Consider the following 19,420-nt stretch of genomic DNA (forward strand, 5'->3'; position numbering starts at 1 on the left):
AGTGTTAGCGTGAGATAGTCAGTTGGTAGTGTTAGCGTGAGAGAGTGAGTGAGTTAGTGGGAGTTAGCGGGAGTGGGAGAGAGTCTGTTAGTGGGAGCGTGAGTGAGTTAGTGGGAGTTATTAGTGATAGTTGTTAGTGTGAGCGTCAGTTAGTGGTAGTTAGTGAGCGTTAGTGGGAGTGTTTGTTATTGAGAATTAGAAGTAGTGTTAGTTAGCGAGCGAGTGATTTATCTGTACACTTAACACATTTACACGCAAACACATTCAATACATACATACACTTATCAATAACACTACATACACTCCATACCCCCTACCCCCTCATACTACACTCCATACCCCATTCCTTGTAGTCCCATTCCCTTTCATCCCATTTACTCTTATCCCATACCCCATACCCATCCCATACCCATCCCCTAGTTACATTTAGTTTACATATCCTCCTTTTAGTCTTATTCTTTTCGTTTATTTAAATACTCCTTACCCTCTTTTTTTTTTACATCCCTCACACTTTAAGCACCTTTTTTGTCTTTTTAGTTCTTTATTTTGACCCCCTTTCATTTCATCACACTCACTTTTTTTTGATTATTTGGGGTTTAGTTTAGGGAGGAGATGGAGGCCAGGCAGGGGACAGGTAGAGGGGGGAGTAGAGGGAGGGGGAGAGGAACAGGGCAGGAAGGGGGGCAGGAAGGGGGGCAGGAAGCGGGGGTGGAAGCGGTGGGTGGACCCAGCCACTTGGTTCAAGATGACCAAGTGGCTGGGCCCAGTGGCGGTCAGAGTAGGGCTTCACAGTCCGGGAAACAGAGGGCATCGTCACAGGGGAAGGCCAAGGCGACTAGGGAGGCGAGGTTTACGATGGAGGAGAAGGAGGCCCTCGTAGAGGCCTATATGGCCAGGTATAGGATGCTGCAGCACCAGAAGACTACCCCGACTGACAGGAGGAGGCTCTGGAACGAGATTCGGAATGCAGTCAATGCAGTGGGTGGCCGGAACCGGGATATGGATTCCATCAAACATCGGTACCGGGACTGTAAACTTGAACTTAAAAAAAAGTTAAGCCTGGAGGCCCGACATGCTGCAGGGACCGGTGGCGGCCCTGCCCTTGAAATGGAGTACTGCAGATGGGAGGAAATGTTGCGGCCCAGCATCTCCGAGGTGGAAGTAGTCGGTATCGGAGGAATCGATACCGGGAACCTGCCACTCTCATCTGACGGTAAGCTCATTGAACAATAATTTCACATACGAATGTATTTCAATGGACACTATACGCAAACATTTACTTTCATGATTGAGGTAGCGAATACAATTTGACAAAACATTCAAATGTACTTATATTACATAATTTGAATCATTCTTGAGATATATTTTAATGAAGAAATAGCCATGCACACGGTGAAACAATCACAGGAGGCAGCTATATTCAGCTAACAATCAGAATCTTATAAACATATTTAGATATGCTTTTCATCAAAGAATATCCAGAGAATGAAGCTAATTAGATAACAAAAGTACATTCGAAAGTTTATACTAAATGTATGCTTATAAATCATGAAAGATAAAACATTGGGTTTCATGTGTTAAGGATCAGATTAATGCTATTACGCTGTTTACACGCATTCTATTACTTAGCGGTTACATCAGTATCTAGGCTATAGGTTAGGTGTGCATTTAAACAGACTGAAAACAAACGCAAAAACATTCACATTGACCAGATATCACAAACACTGTTTAGAAAAAGCGGAAATAGAATTGATTGTTTGTTAGATTTCAAAGTGGATTAATGATTCTGCATTTGTAATTGTATCGTAAGCTAAGTCATTTAAAACTTTATTTGCAAATATGCTAATATATACATTTCTTTTTTTCTTTTTTTTTTAATATACAGAGTCTGGGGACGAGGCAGCACAGCCTCCTGCATCTCCCCAGGATGAGAGTGGTGGTGAGGAATTCCCACTTCGGAGGGAAGAGGCCCCCCGTGACGAACAGCGCACGGGAGATGATCAAGAGGCCCCGGAAGCACAGGAGGATCCCGCTGAACCCGCGGAACCCGAGGTCCCTCAAAGACCCGCACTCCGCCGTGCACGGGCACCCCGCCGTGCACGGGTTCAACAGGCACAACAAGAAGAAATAGCGGAGGTGCGGGTTCTACTGGAGTACATAGACCAGATGCGTACCTCCCGGATAGAAAACATAGAAGGACGGCGCAGAATACTTGATGGGCAGAATCAAATAATTCAAGGCCAAACTGAAATAATCAGTATACTGAATACAATACAAGAAGGACAAACAAGAATGTTCAATCTTCATCAGGAAATGTTCACATTTTTCCGGGAGGCGCATGCTGGTCTACCTCCTGTTGCTGGGCCTCTTGTTGCTGGGCCTCTTGCTGCTGGGCCATCTCCTCCTGCCGGCCCATCTCATCATCCTCCTCCTCAGCCATCTACTCCTCCTCCTCCTCAGCCATCTACTCCTCCTCCTCCTCAGCCATCTTCTCCTCCTCATCCATCTTCTCTTCCTCCTCCTCAGCCATCTACTCCTCACCTTGGTCGTCCCAGTACTCTTCCTTCCACTCCTCCCACAACAGCTCCAAGGAGGACTCTTCGGAGTCGGCAGTTGCCTCTCCCAGAGCCTCAGCCCCGTGGGAAGAGGGGAAGGAAGAGGAAGTAAGTATTTTTTTCCATCTTAAATTATTTTTTTTGGGTAATGGATAGGTATGTGATGATGTGGTTTTCATACACTTGTGGACCACACTCTGTATATAATCGACTTCTATGGGACCGGGTCCATGGAGGAAGATTCTTTGCAGAGTGTGGGTTATAAGTGTGTGAAAACCACATCATCACATACCTATCCTTGTTCATGATATTGATTGGTTTCTGTGATGTGATGTCCAAACTGTTTCCCGAATCGCTAACTAAATTACCATAACAATTATCCATGATGGCATATTACTGTTTGAATGCCAATAACACAGCTTAAAGGGACAGTCAGAAAATTATTGATTACAAAGAAAACACTGTATTACGCATTATAAAGTTTGAAACAACAAAACATGGAGAAATACATGTGTGACTTATGTGCTTACCCTTGTATCTATGACTATGAAAAATGACCACTTATTTGTTGTTCTGACATAACAACATTTTAGATATCAATGATCAATACATGGTCAATAATATGCTGTATGAGCACAAGGTTTTACATATACAAATGCTATCCAAATGCCCTCTAGTGCTCAAATTGTATAATGATTACAAGCACTCTTCAAGATTTAAGAAATGAGCACACCAACCTCATAGGTTTAGATAGCAAATTTAAATAAACCCAGACAAATGTTCAATTGTTGAGAAACATTTGATATCCTTGTTATTACAGAATTTACTTTTCGAATAATGTAAAAAAAATTTTTTTCGAAACTGTCCCTTTAACAACATTACATATGCTAACACATTTTAAGCTTGTTGCTATATCTACATGTACTTTTTCCAAAAAAAAATTTGAAAATCACATTTATATTGACGTGTTAAATAAAGTCTCTTTTCTTTAAGAGACATTATTGTGTTAATATTTTATTGTAACTATTTTTATTTTAACAATGAATATGGTTTAAATTCCTTTTAGGAGTGGGGGGGTGAAATATGCTAACAAAAATATATTTGAAGATTAAACTATGTGGATCTCATACATGATACAAAAAAACAACATTTGCATTCAAGGGACAGTATCCTATATTTTTGACATAACTGTATGTAATAGACACTACTACAAACAACAAGATTAACATATACTGATAGCAATATTAAAAAGCTTCAAACACTTGCAAATAAAATAGGGTTAGCTATATTTTAAATATAGATGAACCACCATTACAACCGTAAAACACAATACCCCATCATTAACATATGAAAAGAACCTTTACACAAACTGGACAAAGCTGGAGATGGTACTCACATGAAACTCATTGGCTTTGCGAGGAGTAAGAAAATAACTTACATTTTCTTACAACACAAGACAAAATAAACCTATTGGTTAAACAATGGACTATCTAACTATAGACAAAATCAAATATTTTTATTTATAATGTGAGTGTCTAATGAACCTTTCATAAAATATACAACGAAATTACATTTAGAAGAAGTCGGCATCATATATTTAGCATATGATAAATGCATATTGATTACTTTATTCAAACACAATAGCGCATATTTATTAATTAGATATGTTCAACATTAAACACAACATTAATTTTTAAGAAAAAGGAACATTGTTGACAAACATATTAAACATGGACTGTAGAGATTTGCACTTGCCTAGAAATATCCTATGCATGAAAACATTTTGCTTTCGTTCGTTGATTCAACCAGACATCCAGCAAAAGAGAATGTGTTGGTCTTTATCAGCTACGGGTCAACAATGTAACATGATGCAAATAATACATATTCGCAAGCTTTTTAAAATTGCATGCAGTCACAAACGTTTTTAACGTGCACAAATATTGCGGGACTACGCAATCCAATCACACGTTTTTTTAACTTTACATGTGCCGTCTTAACATGGCGCTTCCTTGATCACGTAAGAACGCCATCCAATGAAAGGCACATTATTGATCACGTAAGAACGCCCAAAAAAAAAAGGCGCATCCTTGATCGCGTCAAAACGCAATCCAATAAAAGGCATATTCCTGATCACGTAAGAACGTCAGTCAATACAAGGAATCATTGGACAGCCTGGCAGGTGACGTCTTAAGCAAAATGGCGCATCCGAGATCGCTGAAAAACCGCAGACAATACAAGGACTCAGTGACATCTTGGCATATCATTAAGAAACGTATTTATATTTTATGAACTAGTATGTGTGTAGATTGCTATCTAGGAATGTCACCAAATCATGAATCATCTTTTCGGACTTGACTGTCCCTTGAACTATAGCTATGGTGTATATCTTTAACATTTAAAAGATACACATGAGAAATACATATGCCATTGATGTTTTAAGATATGTTTGGATTGTTGTTGAATAACAATAGTTATACATGTATTGATTAAACGTGTCATTTATTCAAGTTTAATTATGGTCAGCCTACCTATAGCCATATATGGGAGGAGATGTATTTTGTTAACATATTAGTTAACTAATATTCATCATCTACATTATTTGTATTACACACAGAGATTGATTTGGTTACACTTTGACAATAATATAGATTTGAAAATGAAATACAGGTGCTGTCAACATTACAATAAGATTGTTTATTAATAAAATTATATGTCCTTGTTCTTGTAAAAAGGACAAAAACGCTTTACAAATGGAAATACATTCATTTACAATAGTGATCAACATCACTTAAAGGGACATTATTTTGTTTTTAAAAAGAGCATACACATAGTCAATACTATTTAAATAAAATGAACACTTTACAGGGATTATATCATTGTATCAATACTCAGATCATTTTGTAAAGGTGCATCAATTCATGCAGAGTTTATAAATACACACATGGATATGAACATTTAAATATACATATATACACAAATACAAAAATATATATACATATATAAAGAAATTACTCTGCTAATCATAATCAGGCAATGATAGAGCTAAGAGAAAATAATATAAACACAAATAATAAGATTACATTGGAGATGTTAATCTTAAAGTCATTTACTATTGTCTTACATATATGATTTCATTATAACAAATAGATTTGTTAGGTCCCTTTAAGGATAAACAACATAAACTAGAGCTTGCAAAAAATAACAGGAAGAATGAGGACAAAGATTTGTGAAATAAAATTTATTTTATTAGTATGTAAGAAAACATACACAACGTTTATAAATAATCTTTTAAAAATAAGGAATATATGAGCCATATGACAAGGTAACACAGTGCATCACAGTCCATGAAGAGAGTTGCCAAGGGCCAGCATAGCCCCATTGGAGACACATGGCAAGGTAACACAGTGCATCACAGTCCATGAAGAGAGTTGCCAAGGGCCAGCATAGCCCCATTGGAGACACATGGCAAGGTAACACAGTGCATCACAGTCCATGAAGAGAGTTGCCAAGGGCCAGCATAGCCTCATTGGAGACACATGACAAGGTAACACAGTGCATCACAGTCCATGAAGAGAGTTGCCAAGGGCCAGCATAGCCTCATTGGAGACACATGACAAGGTAACACAGTGCATCACAGTCCATGAAGAGAGTTGCCAAGGGCCAGCATAGCCCCATTGGAGACACATGACAAGGTAACACAGTGCATCACAGTCCATGAAGAGAGTTGCCAAGGGCCAGCATAGCCCCATTGGAGACACATGACAAGGTAACACAGTGCATCACAGTCCATGAAGAGAGTTGCCAAGGGCCAGCATAGCCCCATTGGAGACACATGGCAAGGTAACACAGTGCATCACAGTCCATGAAGAGAGTTGCCAAGGGCCAGCATAGCCCCATTGGAGACACATGGCAAGGTAACACAGTGCATCACAGTCCATGAAGAGAGTTGCCAAGGGCCAGCATAGCCTCATTGGAGACACATGACAAGGTAACACAGTGCATCACAGTCCATGAAGAGAGTTGCCAAGGGCCAGCATAGCCTCATTGGAGACACATGACAAGGTAAAAGAGTGCAACAGGCACAACAAAAAACTGATAAAAAGGCCAAAGGGCAACAATATAAATACAAATTCAACATGTGGACGGAGGATTATTATCTGCCACCATGGAGCATATCCAGATCCTCCACTTACTGGTCATCCTCTTCATTGTCCTGTGCATGTCCAGCTCCAGATTCAGGCCTTGAACGTAATTGCATAATTTCACGCAGAGTCAAGTCCTGAACCCGGAGCTGGGCCTGCATGGTGTCGTTCATCCCTCTCAGGACAGCTGCGTTCCTCAACACGGCCTGCTCTACTCTTGCTATCCCTTCTAGCATGAGCCATGCTGAGTCACAGCCTAAAATAAAATAAAAATTAATATTAAGGATAATTACACAACAGAATAAAAGATTTTAATACATACATTGTCATCATAAAGACAAATAATTATTTACATCAATTATTTTTCATATATTCTTTACACATGAATTAGGTTATTCAGACAGACAGAAATCATTAAAGGCTCATGTTACTCAAACATGTTGAACCCTTTAATTGGTTTTAGATGATCCACTTATACAGCTTGAGTGTATCAAATCTTGTTAAAGGATTTACATTGTACTTACATCAGCAATTTAAAAATTCAATTTAGACTGTGGTAGGCACACCTATCCTTAAACATTTTGGCATTGAGGACAAGCTGTGTAAACATAGCAACCAGAAGAAATTACATTCCCACTGGGTTAGACAAGAGATAATGTATCCACATTTGGACATAAAATTTTGGATCCAAGTAGTGGTGTTTGGTATATGTAGTGATATCCAATTAAAGGGACACTGAACCTAAATATTTAATGGACTGATTCAGATAGAGCATGACATGACAAATCTTTAGAAATTACACATATTCATTATATGTTTTAATTGTCAAGCTATATTTTGAATGCAAGAATGTTGGTTTTTATGGAAGCCAATATTTGTTGATGAACCTTGTTTGTGCATGCTGGTTGATGGATACATTCATCCAACAATAAAGAAATGATGGCCACATTTATTTTATTGTTTAAACTAATTATAGGAATAAGTTGTTTTCAATAAATATATCAAGAGAATGACGAATAATTCATAAGAGTATTCTATGATACATTGGCTTAACATTGCATGCTGGATTTGAATCACAATTTAACCAATTTAACTTCACTGTACCTTTAAGTATCTTATAAAGTGTATTTAGAATGATACTTACAGCTGTGCCTGGGAAGGACAATCTGACACCCAGGACAATGAAGGTTTAAACAGGGGGAAGGGATGGGATTGGCTCGGGGAGGGATGGGAATGGCTTGGGGAGTGGTGAGCTGCTGCTCCAGGGTAGGCCGTACAGCTGGGGAGTGGGGAGTTTGGGTCTGGGCAGCTGTACGGGCCAGAATACGGGGAGAGCGGCGAAGGGGGGTGTATGGGCGTTTTTTGGGAGGGACAGGATATGAAATATGGGAAGGGCTGGCAGTGGTCGGGGCATGGTCATGGGTTTGGTGATGGGAAGGGCTCTGGGTGTGTGCAGAGGTGTGGCCATGGTCAGGGGTGTGTGCACGGGGAGGGGTCTGTGACTGGGCAGGGGCGGAATCCAGATGACCAGAAGTGGTGGATCCATCTGAAAATGTAAAATAAATATATTAACATCTCATACATCCTGACATCAAATCAACGCATTTAAAATTGATTATGTTTTCAATATACCTCGAAGTGTGTTTGAATCTGTAAACTATTCTGAAATGAGGATATGGTATCTATATAGGCACTCAGATGAATCTCAATGACTGTCTGTACAATGTGAAACTTATTATTGTGTTTTGGCATGGAATATGCATGTGACATAATGATGGCATGAATTATATATTCTTAAAAAAATATATACAAGCAGATTTTCATGCTGCCTGATATAGAAAGGGGGCAGTAGTGTATTTGAACAGACAAATAATATTCCTTTTTAAAGGGAAAAAGCTGTAGACTTTGAATGTCTTCAATAAAATGATTTCAAAAAAAGAAACATGTTGGAAACATGATAGATATATTTCACATACCATCAGACTCCAAGGCAGCCTCTTCCTCCTCCATCCCACATGTGACATCAATCTCTGTAAAACATAACATGTTGTGTACACCTTAAGATCAGATATTATAACATATGTTACTGTTGCTCAAATACGCACATCAATGTTGCATTAAAGATATACACACACAAAGTTATAATTTACATCATTTTGATGGAGCATACAAATGACAATAGATTTGTTATTGTCAATAAATCAGAATCTTAATGTATTGTTTGTCTTAATGTTAAATTCATAAAAGCATAGTACATAGAACATTTAAGATTTCTCATGTGTGTATCACTTGATGACTGTTGTTAAAAAAATTAAAAAATGAAAAAAACATATGTTAGACATCTTATGAATAACAAATGTGTAGAATAATAAAGTAGAAATTATTAATCGCTCAATATAAAAAATAAATATATAATCAGAAGATAAATTCTATGATTTTTTATAATGTTATGCTTCATCGGAATCATGATCATAATATTGATTAGCAATACACCTTCAATTACATATAAATGAGTCAATGGACTTACCAGGAGCCCGCAAAGGCGGCTCTATGTCACTGCTGGATTCCTGTGGGCTCCCCACACCAACTCTCTCTATGAATGATATAGATATATATTATTAAACACATTTTGGATATCACTAAATCACATCTGTCTAGAATTTTAACATTAATCAACTTTAAAATGTGAATAATAGAGCAGTCATTACACCAGAAAATGCTTGATTGAATCAAGGGGATTCTGTAAACATATCTGTATTCAACATATGTTTAATGTCAGACTACATTAGACATCAAATTCATCTCAGATGCTGCTATTGCATATCTAAATATACCCAATGATCAATGTTCTTAACCCTTTAAGGACACAGCTTTCACTTAGCTCAATTGTTTTATGACGGAATAATTCCGTCATATGTCCTTAAGAAGTTACAAGAATACACACAAACCACATATTGAGGAGCATCTGTTGACAAATCTAAACAAACATGTGTCACATCGAGCCATTTTTTCAATGTACAGTAATCTTGTTTAGGACACAACACATATTTATCACAATACATAACAAACTTTATTATTACTAATATGTAATCATGGTGCTGTTAGAGTATGCAGATATATATAAAGTAACTCCAACAGATAATTAGATTTATATATCAATAGTTTTTAATAAAAATAATGTAATGATGAATGAATCTATTTTGTCTTAAAGGGACACTGACATGATTAATTTAAATAATTGATTTCTATGTTCAAACTGTAAAAAATGATTTAACATTGACTCCTATTATAATTCGAATGTTGTTCGATATTAATCTTAAAGGCAGATAAGGAATATTGGATTCAATAAATATTGTTTGTTGAAGGTATCCACCAATCATCAATATAAACCCAGGTTGGTCAACAAATATTTAGATGCACATAAACGTACTTTCTTTATTTTAAACTACATTTAGCAATAGAATATGTCACATATGATGATAGTATTATATTTTATGTTTATTAATATTGCATACTGTATGTGAAAGACAATATTAATAATTGTAGTTCAGTATCCCTTTAATCTAAAATTAAATAGATTCCACAATGTTGTTGTTTGTTAATGAATTATCTACTCCATATGTTGATGTAATGAATGGTATTGAGCATGCAATTAAAAACAAATATGTTATTTAAGTATATCCGAATAATTATATAATTTTCATCTATTAAATAGACATTACATATAAATATAGAACAATGTGTATTTAGTATGTAATGTTCATTCCATGTTTCTAAGACAAATGTCAATTAAAATGAGACATACCATACTGTGACAAGCCCTGGCTTGAGGATCCAGCAGCCACATCCATATCTGTAATATATTAAATGAGGATTGCATATCATTAATACTAATCATGCCATGTTTAAAATATTTACATTAATAACAAATCAATAGAAAAATATTAATCCTTTGGTAGTCCCATGAGTTAATAGTTTCCGCAATTAAATGAATGATAAATATATCCTGGACTCTTATTTTCAATCAGTTGTGTTGTTTACTGTATCTTTAAGAATATATGCTTGTTATTACATAATCATCAATTGATGGCCATATGTTATAATTTATTAGTATTATTCGTTTTTTATTAGATATAATATTTAAAATAAGAATACTGTATTCTTCACTAATCTAAGATTTTCCATTTAATTTTTAACAACATGTATAAAGCAATGCCACTTTCCGCAAACCCATGTTAACGTGGATGAGAAATGCCATTTTCGCGATCATTGCGCAATGATTCCAAGCGGAATTACGCATCCGTCATTTGACCAACATGTATAAAGCAATGCCACTTTCCGCAAACCCATGTTAACGTGGATGAGAAATGCCATTTTCGCGATCATTGCGCAATGATTCCAAGCGGAATTACGCATCCGTCATTTGACCAACATGTATAAAGCAATGCCACTTTCCGCAAACCCATGTTAACGTGGATGAGAAATGCCATTTTCGCGATCATTGCGCAATGATTCCAAGCGGAATTACGCATCCGTCATTTGAACAACATGTATAAAGCAATGCCACTTTCCGCAAACCCATGTTAACGTGGATGAGAAATGCCATTTTCGCGATCATTGCGCAATGATTCCAAGCGGAATTACGCATCCGTCATTTGACCAACATGTATAAAGCAATGCCACTTTCCGCAAACCCATGTTAACGTGGATGAGAAATGCCATTTTCGCGATCATTGCGCAATGATTCCAAGCGGAATTACGCATCCGTCATTTGACCAACATGTATAAAGCAATGCCACTTTCCGCAAACCCATGTTAACGTGGATGAGAAATGCCATTTTCGCGATCATTGCGCAATGATTCCAAGCGGAATTACGCATCCGTCATTTGACCAACATGTATAAAGCAATGCCACTTTCCGCAAACCCATGTTAACGTGGATGCGAAATTACATTTCCGCTCTGTGACGCATATTCTGTAGAGCGCAAGAAACATCATTCCAATTTCATGTATCACTAATGTAAAATCAGATATCTAAACATCATATGTAGTGTATGTTGTGAGATCTGTATAGGTTTAGTATCTGACTAAATACAATTTTTGGATTTTTAACATTATAAATATTATATGAAGTTGGATAATTACCTGGTTCAGATTCTCTATCGGGTCCTCCCAGGCCACCGGACGGAGAAGCATCTGCCCTGTCCCCCGCGTCAGGACTTTCAGATCCCGCAGCTGGGAGGGAAGAAGAGGAGGCCGAGGATGGCGAGGATCTAAATCTTTTGGGGACCCGGAGATTGAGGAGCTCGCATAAAGTCACCTCATAAGGGAGTAGGTACAGTTTCCGCGGGGCCTTTCTTTGGCCCCCTCTTTTACGGGCTTGTACCCAGTCCCTTATGAGGTTGACTTTTTTCGATAAACGCAACCTCATATCTCCGAATCTCCTCATGATCTGATCCTGGGTCCTCTGGACGTCACACACCAATCTAACCGCATTGGTGATAGACTCCCAGAGGGCCTTCTTAACAGGCGCATCTGTCGAGCTCCTCTTGTTCCCAAACAGCTGGGGATAAAAGTCCTTGACGGCGTGGACCAGTGCAGCGCTCTCCTCCTTGGTGAACCTGGGAACTGACATGCCTGCTGGGTTGTATAATAATAATATATATTGCCTGCAGGCATTAGAGAACTGACAAAGATGGCAACGTGTAATGGACTTTTATATGGTGAAGTAAACATGAGATGCACCATGGGACAATTTATCTGTACATCTGATTGGATAAAAGTTTGAAATATTGTTATAATGTCTGTGAGACCATCCTGACTCAAGTTGTGTTTGTGTGATGAACTCTGATTGGCCGTTCCTTAATGTTTCATATCTTAGTAACTTCCTTACACATACCGCTTGGTGGTGCTGTAACTTCATTTTTCATGTAGACTTATTTGTAACTCATGGGCCTGTCATGCGGATATGTGTGACGCAGATTTAATATCCGTGATCCGTGAAATATTAATGATTAAATACTCTTTAAAATCTAATCCTGTCACATTATTAATGTTGTAGAAATTTCTCGGTTTAATAACGGTCTGTTTCTTTAATACAAATACACATTTAATATTGTATGTCTTTATTGTTCTTTAAATAAATTTATTGTGAAGTATTGACATTGCTCTATTAAATGTATTTATAATGCACATTGATTGTGTGCTATTGCGTGACATTACACTAATGTTTAAATATGCTAATCTGGTGTTTGAAGATGCGTTTCCCACGCAATATTTATTAATGTTAAAATTCCGGGAAGAATGTCAGTAACTTTGATAATCTGTTTATAAATGTTAAACTACAGCTTTGTTATTCGCAAATAAACCTCGAGCTTGTATTTCTCTGAAGTGCTCATATATGTTATTGTGCAATGGCGTCTTTAGTTTTAAAGAGACATTACAAACAATTGTATCAAATGATCTGTAGAGATAGAAGATTGTTTAGACTTTAAAATGTAAATCATTTTCTCTTAGTATTTATATATCCTCAACATAAGAAATTTAAATGCACATGGTTGAGCCAATCACATAAGGCATCTCTGTGCATCCACCAATCTTCATCTACTGAGCCTATCTCGATATGCTTTTCAAGCAAAGTATGTAAAGATAGGAAGAGAAGTAAATACACTATTTCAAGCTCTTAAAGGGACACTGTCCAAAAAAATTTACCATTGGTGATTGAGCATGAAATGTTAATCAACTTTATTATTTAATACGATTATCAAATGTTAAGTTATCTTGTTATGTTTCTTTGAAAAACAATAATGATATTTTATATTACGGACAATTGTTTAATAAAAACCTGGGTTGTCCTTGACGATTGTTGCATCAATTATTCCAAACAATCAAGTTCTGTCCAGAGTACTGAAGCAAATAAATTAGCTATTTACTGCCTTATTTCTAAAGTAATGATAGCAACATCACAATGAGCATTCATAATATGAGACAAGTTTTAAACTTGATTAAAATAGAATACTCATTCAGAATGTATAAATCTTTGTTTTTTTAAATGGCTACCTTTAAGTATATTTTGAGTTCATGTCCCTTTAAATAAACATTTCACAATAATGCTTAATATATCATAAACCTAGGCACCTTCCTTTTGCTAAATGAGTCTAACATATGAGTAAAGCAAATTTAGATTAACTTCTAGATTGTTTTACACACTGACTGAAATATATTTATTAAATGAGGTCTTTTTTAGCCTTCAGCGTAGAGGGACATTAAGCTATATGTTATGTATGCATTTTGTATCATAATCTTATATTTGACCAACTTTATATGTTTTGTTATTCAATTATTATATTGTAATTATATATATTCGTGGATTAAATACATCTCTACATAGGCTATTTTGATGCTGATTGTTGTTTGCATATAGATGCCTTATATCATTGACTAAGATATGTGCATTTATTTTTATTTTAACAAGTATATTTAAAGACTGAATGTAATTCTATAGTACATTCTAAATATGTTTAAATTCTTGTATGATATTTGTAACAATGTATACAAAATATACATTTTGAATGACCCCTTTAAGGACCCAAACATATTGTATTTTGATTTAACATTGACAAAATAAACTAAAGGGGAAATTACATTCTATATAGATATTTGATGTCTAACCCAAGAGGTAAGATTGTAATAAATACATAATATTACTAAGTATAGTTAAATGACTCCACTAGAAAATTACATAGATTAACCTGGCATCCAATAACTAATTATTAAAAATTATAAAGTTAAATGACCTACCATTTATAAATGTAATAATTGTAAAATATTTTCTAATAATGTTTTGAGATACCTAAGGAAGATACATGATCTTATACAATTCTTTTTACATTCAACAACACTGTCACTTTCATGTAATTGAACCACTTCACCTTATTAAATGTTAAAACAATCATAATATTAATACATATCCTAAATATTTTTAATATATACTTTTTCAATATAAAAGCATTGAAGAATATGACTCCCCAATTAATGTTAAAATATATCTTTTAATATTCTCTGAAGAATTTTATTTTCTACTATTAATGCATTATTTTCTCTTATGCATGTGCTTGTCAAATAGCCAACTATCAGTCATGGGAGTCCAAGTTTTATTTATTTACAGATTATATTGATATATATTAGAATCTGCTAAAAAAAAAAAATATATATTTAATAGAAAATAATTAAATATTCCATGAAGTCATCAGATGCCAATCTGAAATGACAAATAATAAAAATGGAACAAAGTTAATACACACGTTGTAAAATATTCATAAAATACATTTAAAATCATATGGTGTCTATGCTCTAACTTTGATCAACATTTTTTACACATAATCATTACATTCATTTTAAATTAATGAAATACATACACCATTATATTGTTGATTAAAAATAATATTTAAATTTCAAAAATTAAATTTATACATAATAATGTATATCACATGTAAACAATATATGTATGCTGAACATAAATGTAATATTTCATGTCCATTCAAATACCTCTATATCAACTATAATATGTATTCCTTTTTCTGATTGTGATCCCTAAATATCTAATTAAGAACTAAATATGACTAATGTATGTAAGCTACTAATATTCTACAGTCTTCACTAGCATGCATTGGTACACCAACCTGGACAATGCATGGTCTTTGAATGTCAATTCAGGGGTAAACAGTTGATCTTCAATAGGTGTCTTATTCATCAGTTCATTAAATAGAGGACTGGGAAATACCATCTAAAAAGGAAAATCATCTAAGTGTCTGATTGTGATCCCTAAATATCTAATTAAGAACTAAATATGACTAATGTATGTAAGCTACTAATATTCTACAGTCTTCACTAGCATGCATTGGTACACCAACCTGGACAATGCATGGTCTTTGAATGTCAATTCAGGGGTAAACAGTTGATCTTCAATAGGTGTCTTATTCATCAGTTCATTAAATAGAGGACTGAGAAATACCATCTAAAAAGGAAAATCATCTAAGTGTCTGATTGTGATCCCTAAATATCTAATTAAGAACTAAATATGACTAATGTATGTAAGCTACTAATATTCTACAGTCTTCACTAGCATGCATTGGTACACCAACCTGGACAATGCATGGTCTTTGAATGTCAATTCAGGGGTAAACAGTTGATCTTCAATAGGTGTCTTATTCATCAGTTCATTAAATAGAGGACTGGGAAATACCATCTAAAAAGGAAAATCATCTAAGTGTCTGATTGTGATCCCTAAATATCTAATTAAGAACTAAATATGACTAATGTATGTAAGCTACTAATATTCTACAGTCTTCACTAGCATGCATTGGTACACCAACCTGGACAATGCATGGTCTTTGAATGTCAATTCAGGGGTAAACAGTTGATCTTCAATAGGTGTCTTATTCATCAGTTCATTAAATAGAGGACTGGGAAATACCATCTAAAAAGGAAAATCATCTAAGTGTCTGATTGTGATCCCTAAATATCTAATTAAGAACTAAATATGACTAATGTATGTAAGCTACTAATATTCTACAGTCTTCACTAGCATGCATTGGTACACCAACCTGGACAATGCATGGTCTTTGAATGTCAATTCAGGGGTAAACAGTTGATCTTCAATAGGTGTCTTATTCATCAGTTCATTAAATAGAGGACTGGGAAATACCATCTAAAAAGGAAAATCATCTAAGTGTCTGATTGTGATCCCTAAATATCTAATTAAGAACTAAATATGACTAATGTATGTAAGCTACTAATATTCTACAGTCTTCACTAGCATGCATTGGTACACCAACCTGGACAATGCATGGTCTTTGAATGTCAATTCAGGGGTAAACAGTTGATCTTCAATAGGTGTCTTATTCATCAGTTCATTAAATAGAGGACTGGGAAATACCATCTACAAAATAGAAAATCATCTAAGTGTCTCCAATAGGATGTCTCCACAGCCTTATTCTATCAAATAGTTTGCACTTACCATGTGAACATGTCTTTGTATGGTTTTCAAGGTCAGCAGAATTTAAATATGCCAGACATGATCCCATTGGTATACTTCAATTTCAATCTTGGCTTTTTCCCCACTGTCAGTCTTGGAAATCTTCACTGTCAGGCTTCAAATTGTTCCCTTTCAGTCTTTATATTAAGTCATCTCCCTAATGTAAGAAATTATATATAAAGATTTCATACAAGTGTGTGAATCAGTTCTGTACCCCTCTCCCACCCCCCATTTCATAATAAATATCTATCACTAGCTTACTAAGCCTGTGTATGAACCTGTGTTATTTTCTATCAAGTGTGAAGATGAGTCATATTGAGCAGAACAAACCTCTGTGTGACATTGAACCATAGTCATTCTAGAGTATCCCTTTCTGATTATGTACATAAGTAATGTGTAAACAAAGTTATATTTTTAAAAATGTATGCCATATTATGTATTTGTGTACAAATCATGCCAGCAACAGTCCATACATTTCTACTTACCATCTGATGTCCTCTATAAAAACCAGGTGGCAAAGACTCGCTATAGGACCCAATGCCCAGAGCATCACCTATATTATGAGAAATAAATATTATTCTAACATTTGATCAATACTAACATGTTTGCACAATTCTCTACTTGTCATTTCCCTAGAGTTCACATCTATTGAAAATACTCCAGTGTAACTTCTATTATTTACCGTCTAAAGTGGCGGTTGATGACGTCTGCTCTGACATCAAGTCCCTCGTCCTGGAATTCCCCCTCTAGAACAGGATCATCCTCCTCATCTCTGAGGAGGTCTCTGTCCACCGGGACGGCCTGCAGCATCCCAGCCCGCTGTGCAATATTATGCAGGACGCTACAGGCTACAACGATCTTAGCCACCTTCTTTGGGTTGTACTGGAGTGCTCCTCCAGAACGGTCCAGGCACCTGAATCTCATCTTCAGGAGCCCGAACATCCTTTCAACCACCGCCCTGGTTCTCTTATGAGCCCTATTGTAGCGCTCCTCAGACACATCAGTTGGGCTACGCAAGGGGGTAATGAGCCAAGGCCGGCTCATGTACCCAGAATCACCTATAAATTTAGAACAGAACATAATTCAAACAGAATACTTAAACTAGTATATTGTTGTATAAATATATTTTTTAAAAACCATAATCCATATTAAAAGTTGTCAGAAACATAAAGAAATTAAAAAAAATTATATATAAATCTGTATCTAGCCATTTCATCTAAGCCATGCTACATATGCATATTTCTCCTAAACCAAACCTTGTGTAAAATGCTAACTACATGTTTACATTGCATTCTCTATATGAACACTTAAGGTAAGACATGCTACATATCTGCATTTCAATAAAACTAGACATTAGCAGAAATAGACAATGACAGGGTTAAATTGCATGAGATAATATCTTGCTATTTCATCTAAGACATGCTACATATGCGTATTTATCCTAAAACAAACCTTGTGTAAAATGCTAACTACATGTTTACATTGCATTCTCTATATGAACACTTAAGGTAAGACATGCTACATATCTGCATTTCAATAAAACTAGACATTAGCAGAAAAAGACAATGACAGGGTTAAATTGCATGAGATAATATCTTGCCATTTCATCTAAGACATGCTACATATGCGTATTTCTCCTAAACCAAACCTTGTGTAAAATGCTAACTACATGTTTACATTGCATTCTCTATATGAACACTTAAGGTAAGACATGCTACATATCTGCATTTCAATAAAACTAGACATTAGCAGAAAAAGACAATGACAGGGTTAAATTGCATGAGATAATATCTTGCCATTTCATCTAAGACATGCTACATATGCGTATTTCTCCTAAACCAAACCTTGTGTAAAATGCTAACTACATGTTTACATTGCATTCTCTATATGAACACTTAAGGTAAGACATGCTACATATCTGCATTTCAATAAAACTAGACATTAGCAGAAAAAGACAATGACAGGGTTAAATTGCATGAGATAATATCTTGCCATTTCATCTAAGACATGCTACATATGCGTATTTCTCCTAAACCAAACCTTGTGTAAAATGCTAACTACATGTTTACATTGCATTCTCTATATGAACACTTAAGGTAAGACATGCTACATATCTGCATTTCAATAAAAATAGACATTAGCAGAAAAAGACAATGACAGGGTTAAATTGCATGAGATAATATCTTGCCATTTCATCTAAGACATGCTACATATGCGTATTTCTCCTAAACCAAACCTTGTGTAAAATGCTAACTACATGTTTACATTGCATTCTCTATATGAACACTTAAGGTAAGACATGCTACATATCTGCATTTCAATAAAAATAGACATTAGCGTCGGTAAATAACAAATGGTTAAATTTAATCCTATAGCTGAACATGACGCTAACAGTTAAAAAATACAGGGGCAATTGTCAAAATAATTAACCATGTTGTGCACTAATACTCACCAACGAGATAACCAGGGGGCATTTGTCTTTCCTCAAACTGTCTCCACAGGGACGACAGAGAGAGGATGCGGGCATCATGACAAGCACCTCCAAAATTCGCATACACATGCATAATCCTCATCCGTGCGTCACAAACATACTGCACGTTGAGGCTATGAAAATGTTTGCGATTTCTGAAGGGCAAGTCATCAATTGGAGCACGCAGCGCAATGTGGGTACAATCAATGGCTCCCAA

The 19,420-nt window shown here is 35.7% G+C and overlaps 1 protein-coding gene across 1 annotated transcript; it reads right to left on the reverse strand.

Annotated features, from left to right (window-relative positions):
- Nucleotides 1–7,590: 7,590 nt before the first annotated feature.
- Nucleotides 7,591–9,272, reverse strand: LOC128647984 (uncharacterized). The gene is made up of 3 exons (XM_053700664.1): nt 9,225–9,272; nt 8,674–8,727; nt 7,591–8,243 (listed from the first exon to the last, which is right to left on the reverse strand). The coding sequence occupies exons 2-3, from the start codon at nt 8,705–8,707 to the stop codon at nt 7,813–7,815; spliced, it is 465 nt and encodes a 154-aa protein (XP_053556639.1). The 5' UTR covers nt 8,708–8,727; nt 9,225–9,272; the 3' UTR covers nt 7,591–7,812.
- Nucleotides 9,273–19,420: the final 10,148 nt, after the last annotated feature.

This window comes from Bombina bombina, chromosome 2, assembly GCF_027579735.1.
Source record: "Bombina bombina isolate aBomBom1 chromosome 2, aBomBom1.pri, whole genome shotgun sequence".
Taxonomy (NCBI): Eukaryota; Metazoa; Chordata; class Amphibia; order Anura; family Bombinatoridae; genus Bombina; species Bombina bombina.

Bases quoted from the DNA above. Each gene is read 5' to 3' on its own strand.
- LOC128647984 (XM_053700664.1), bottom strand. From the start codon at position 8,707: ATGGAGGAGGAAGAGGCTGCCTTGGAGTCTGATG. The intron at 8,244-8,673 runs GTATGTGAAATA...TTACATTTTCAG, and splicing joins GGCTGCCTTGGAGTCTGATG to ATGGATCCACCACTTCTGGT.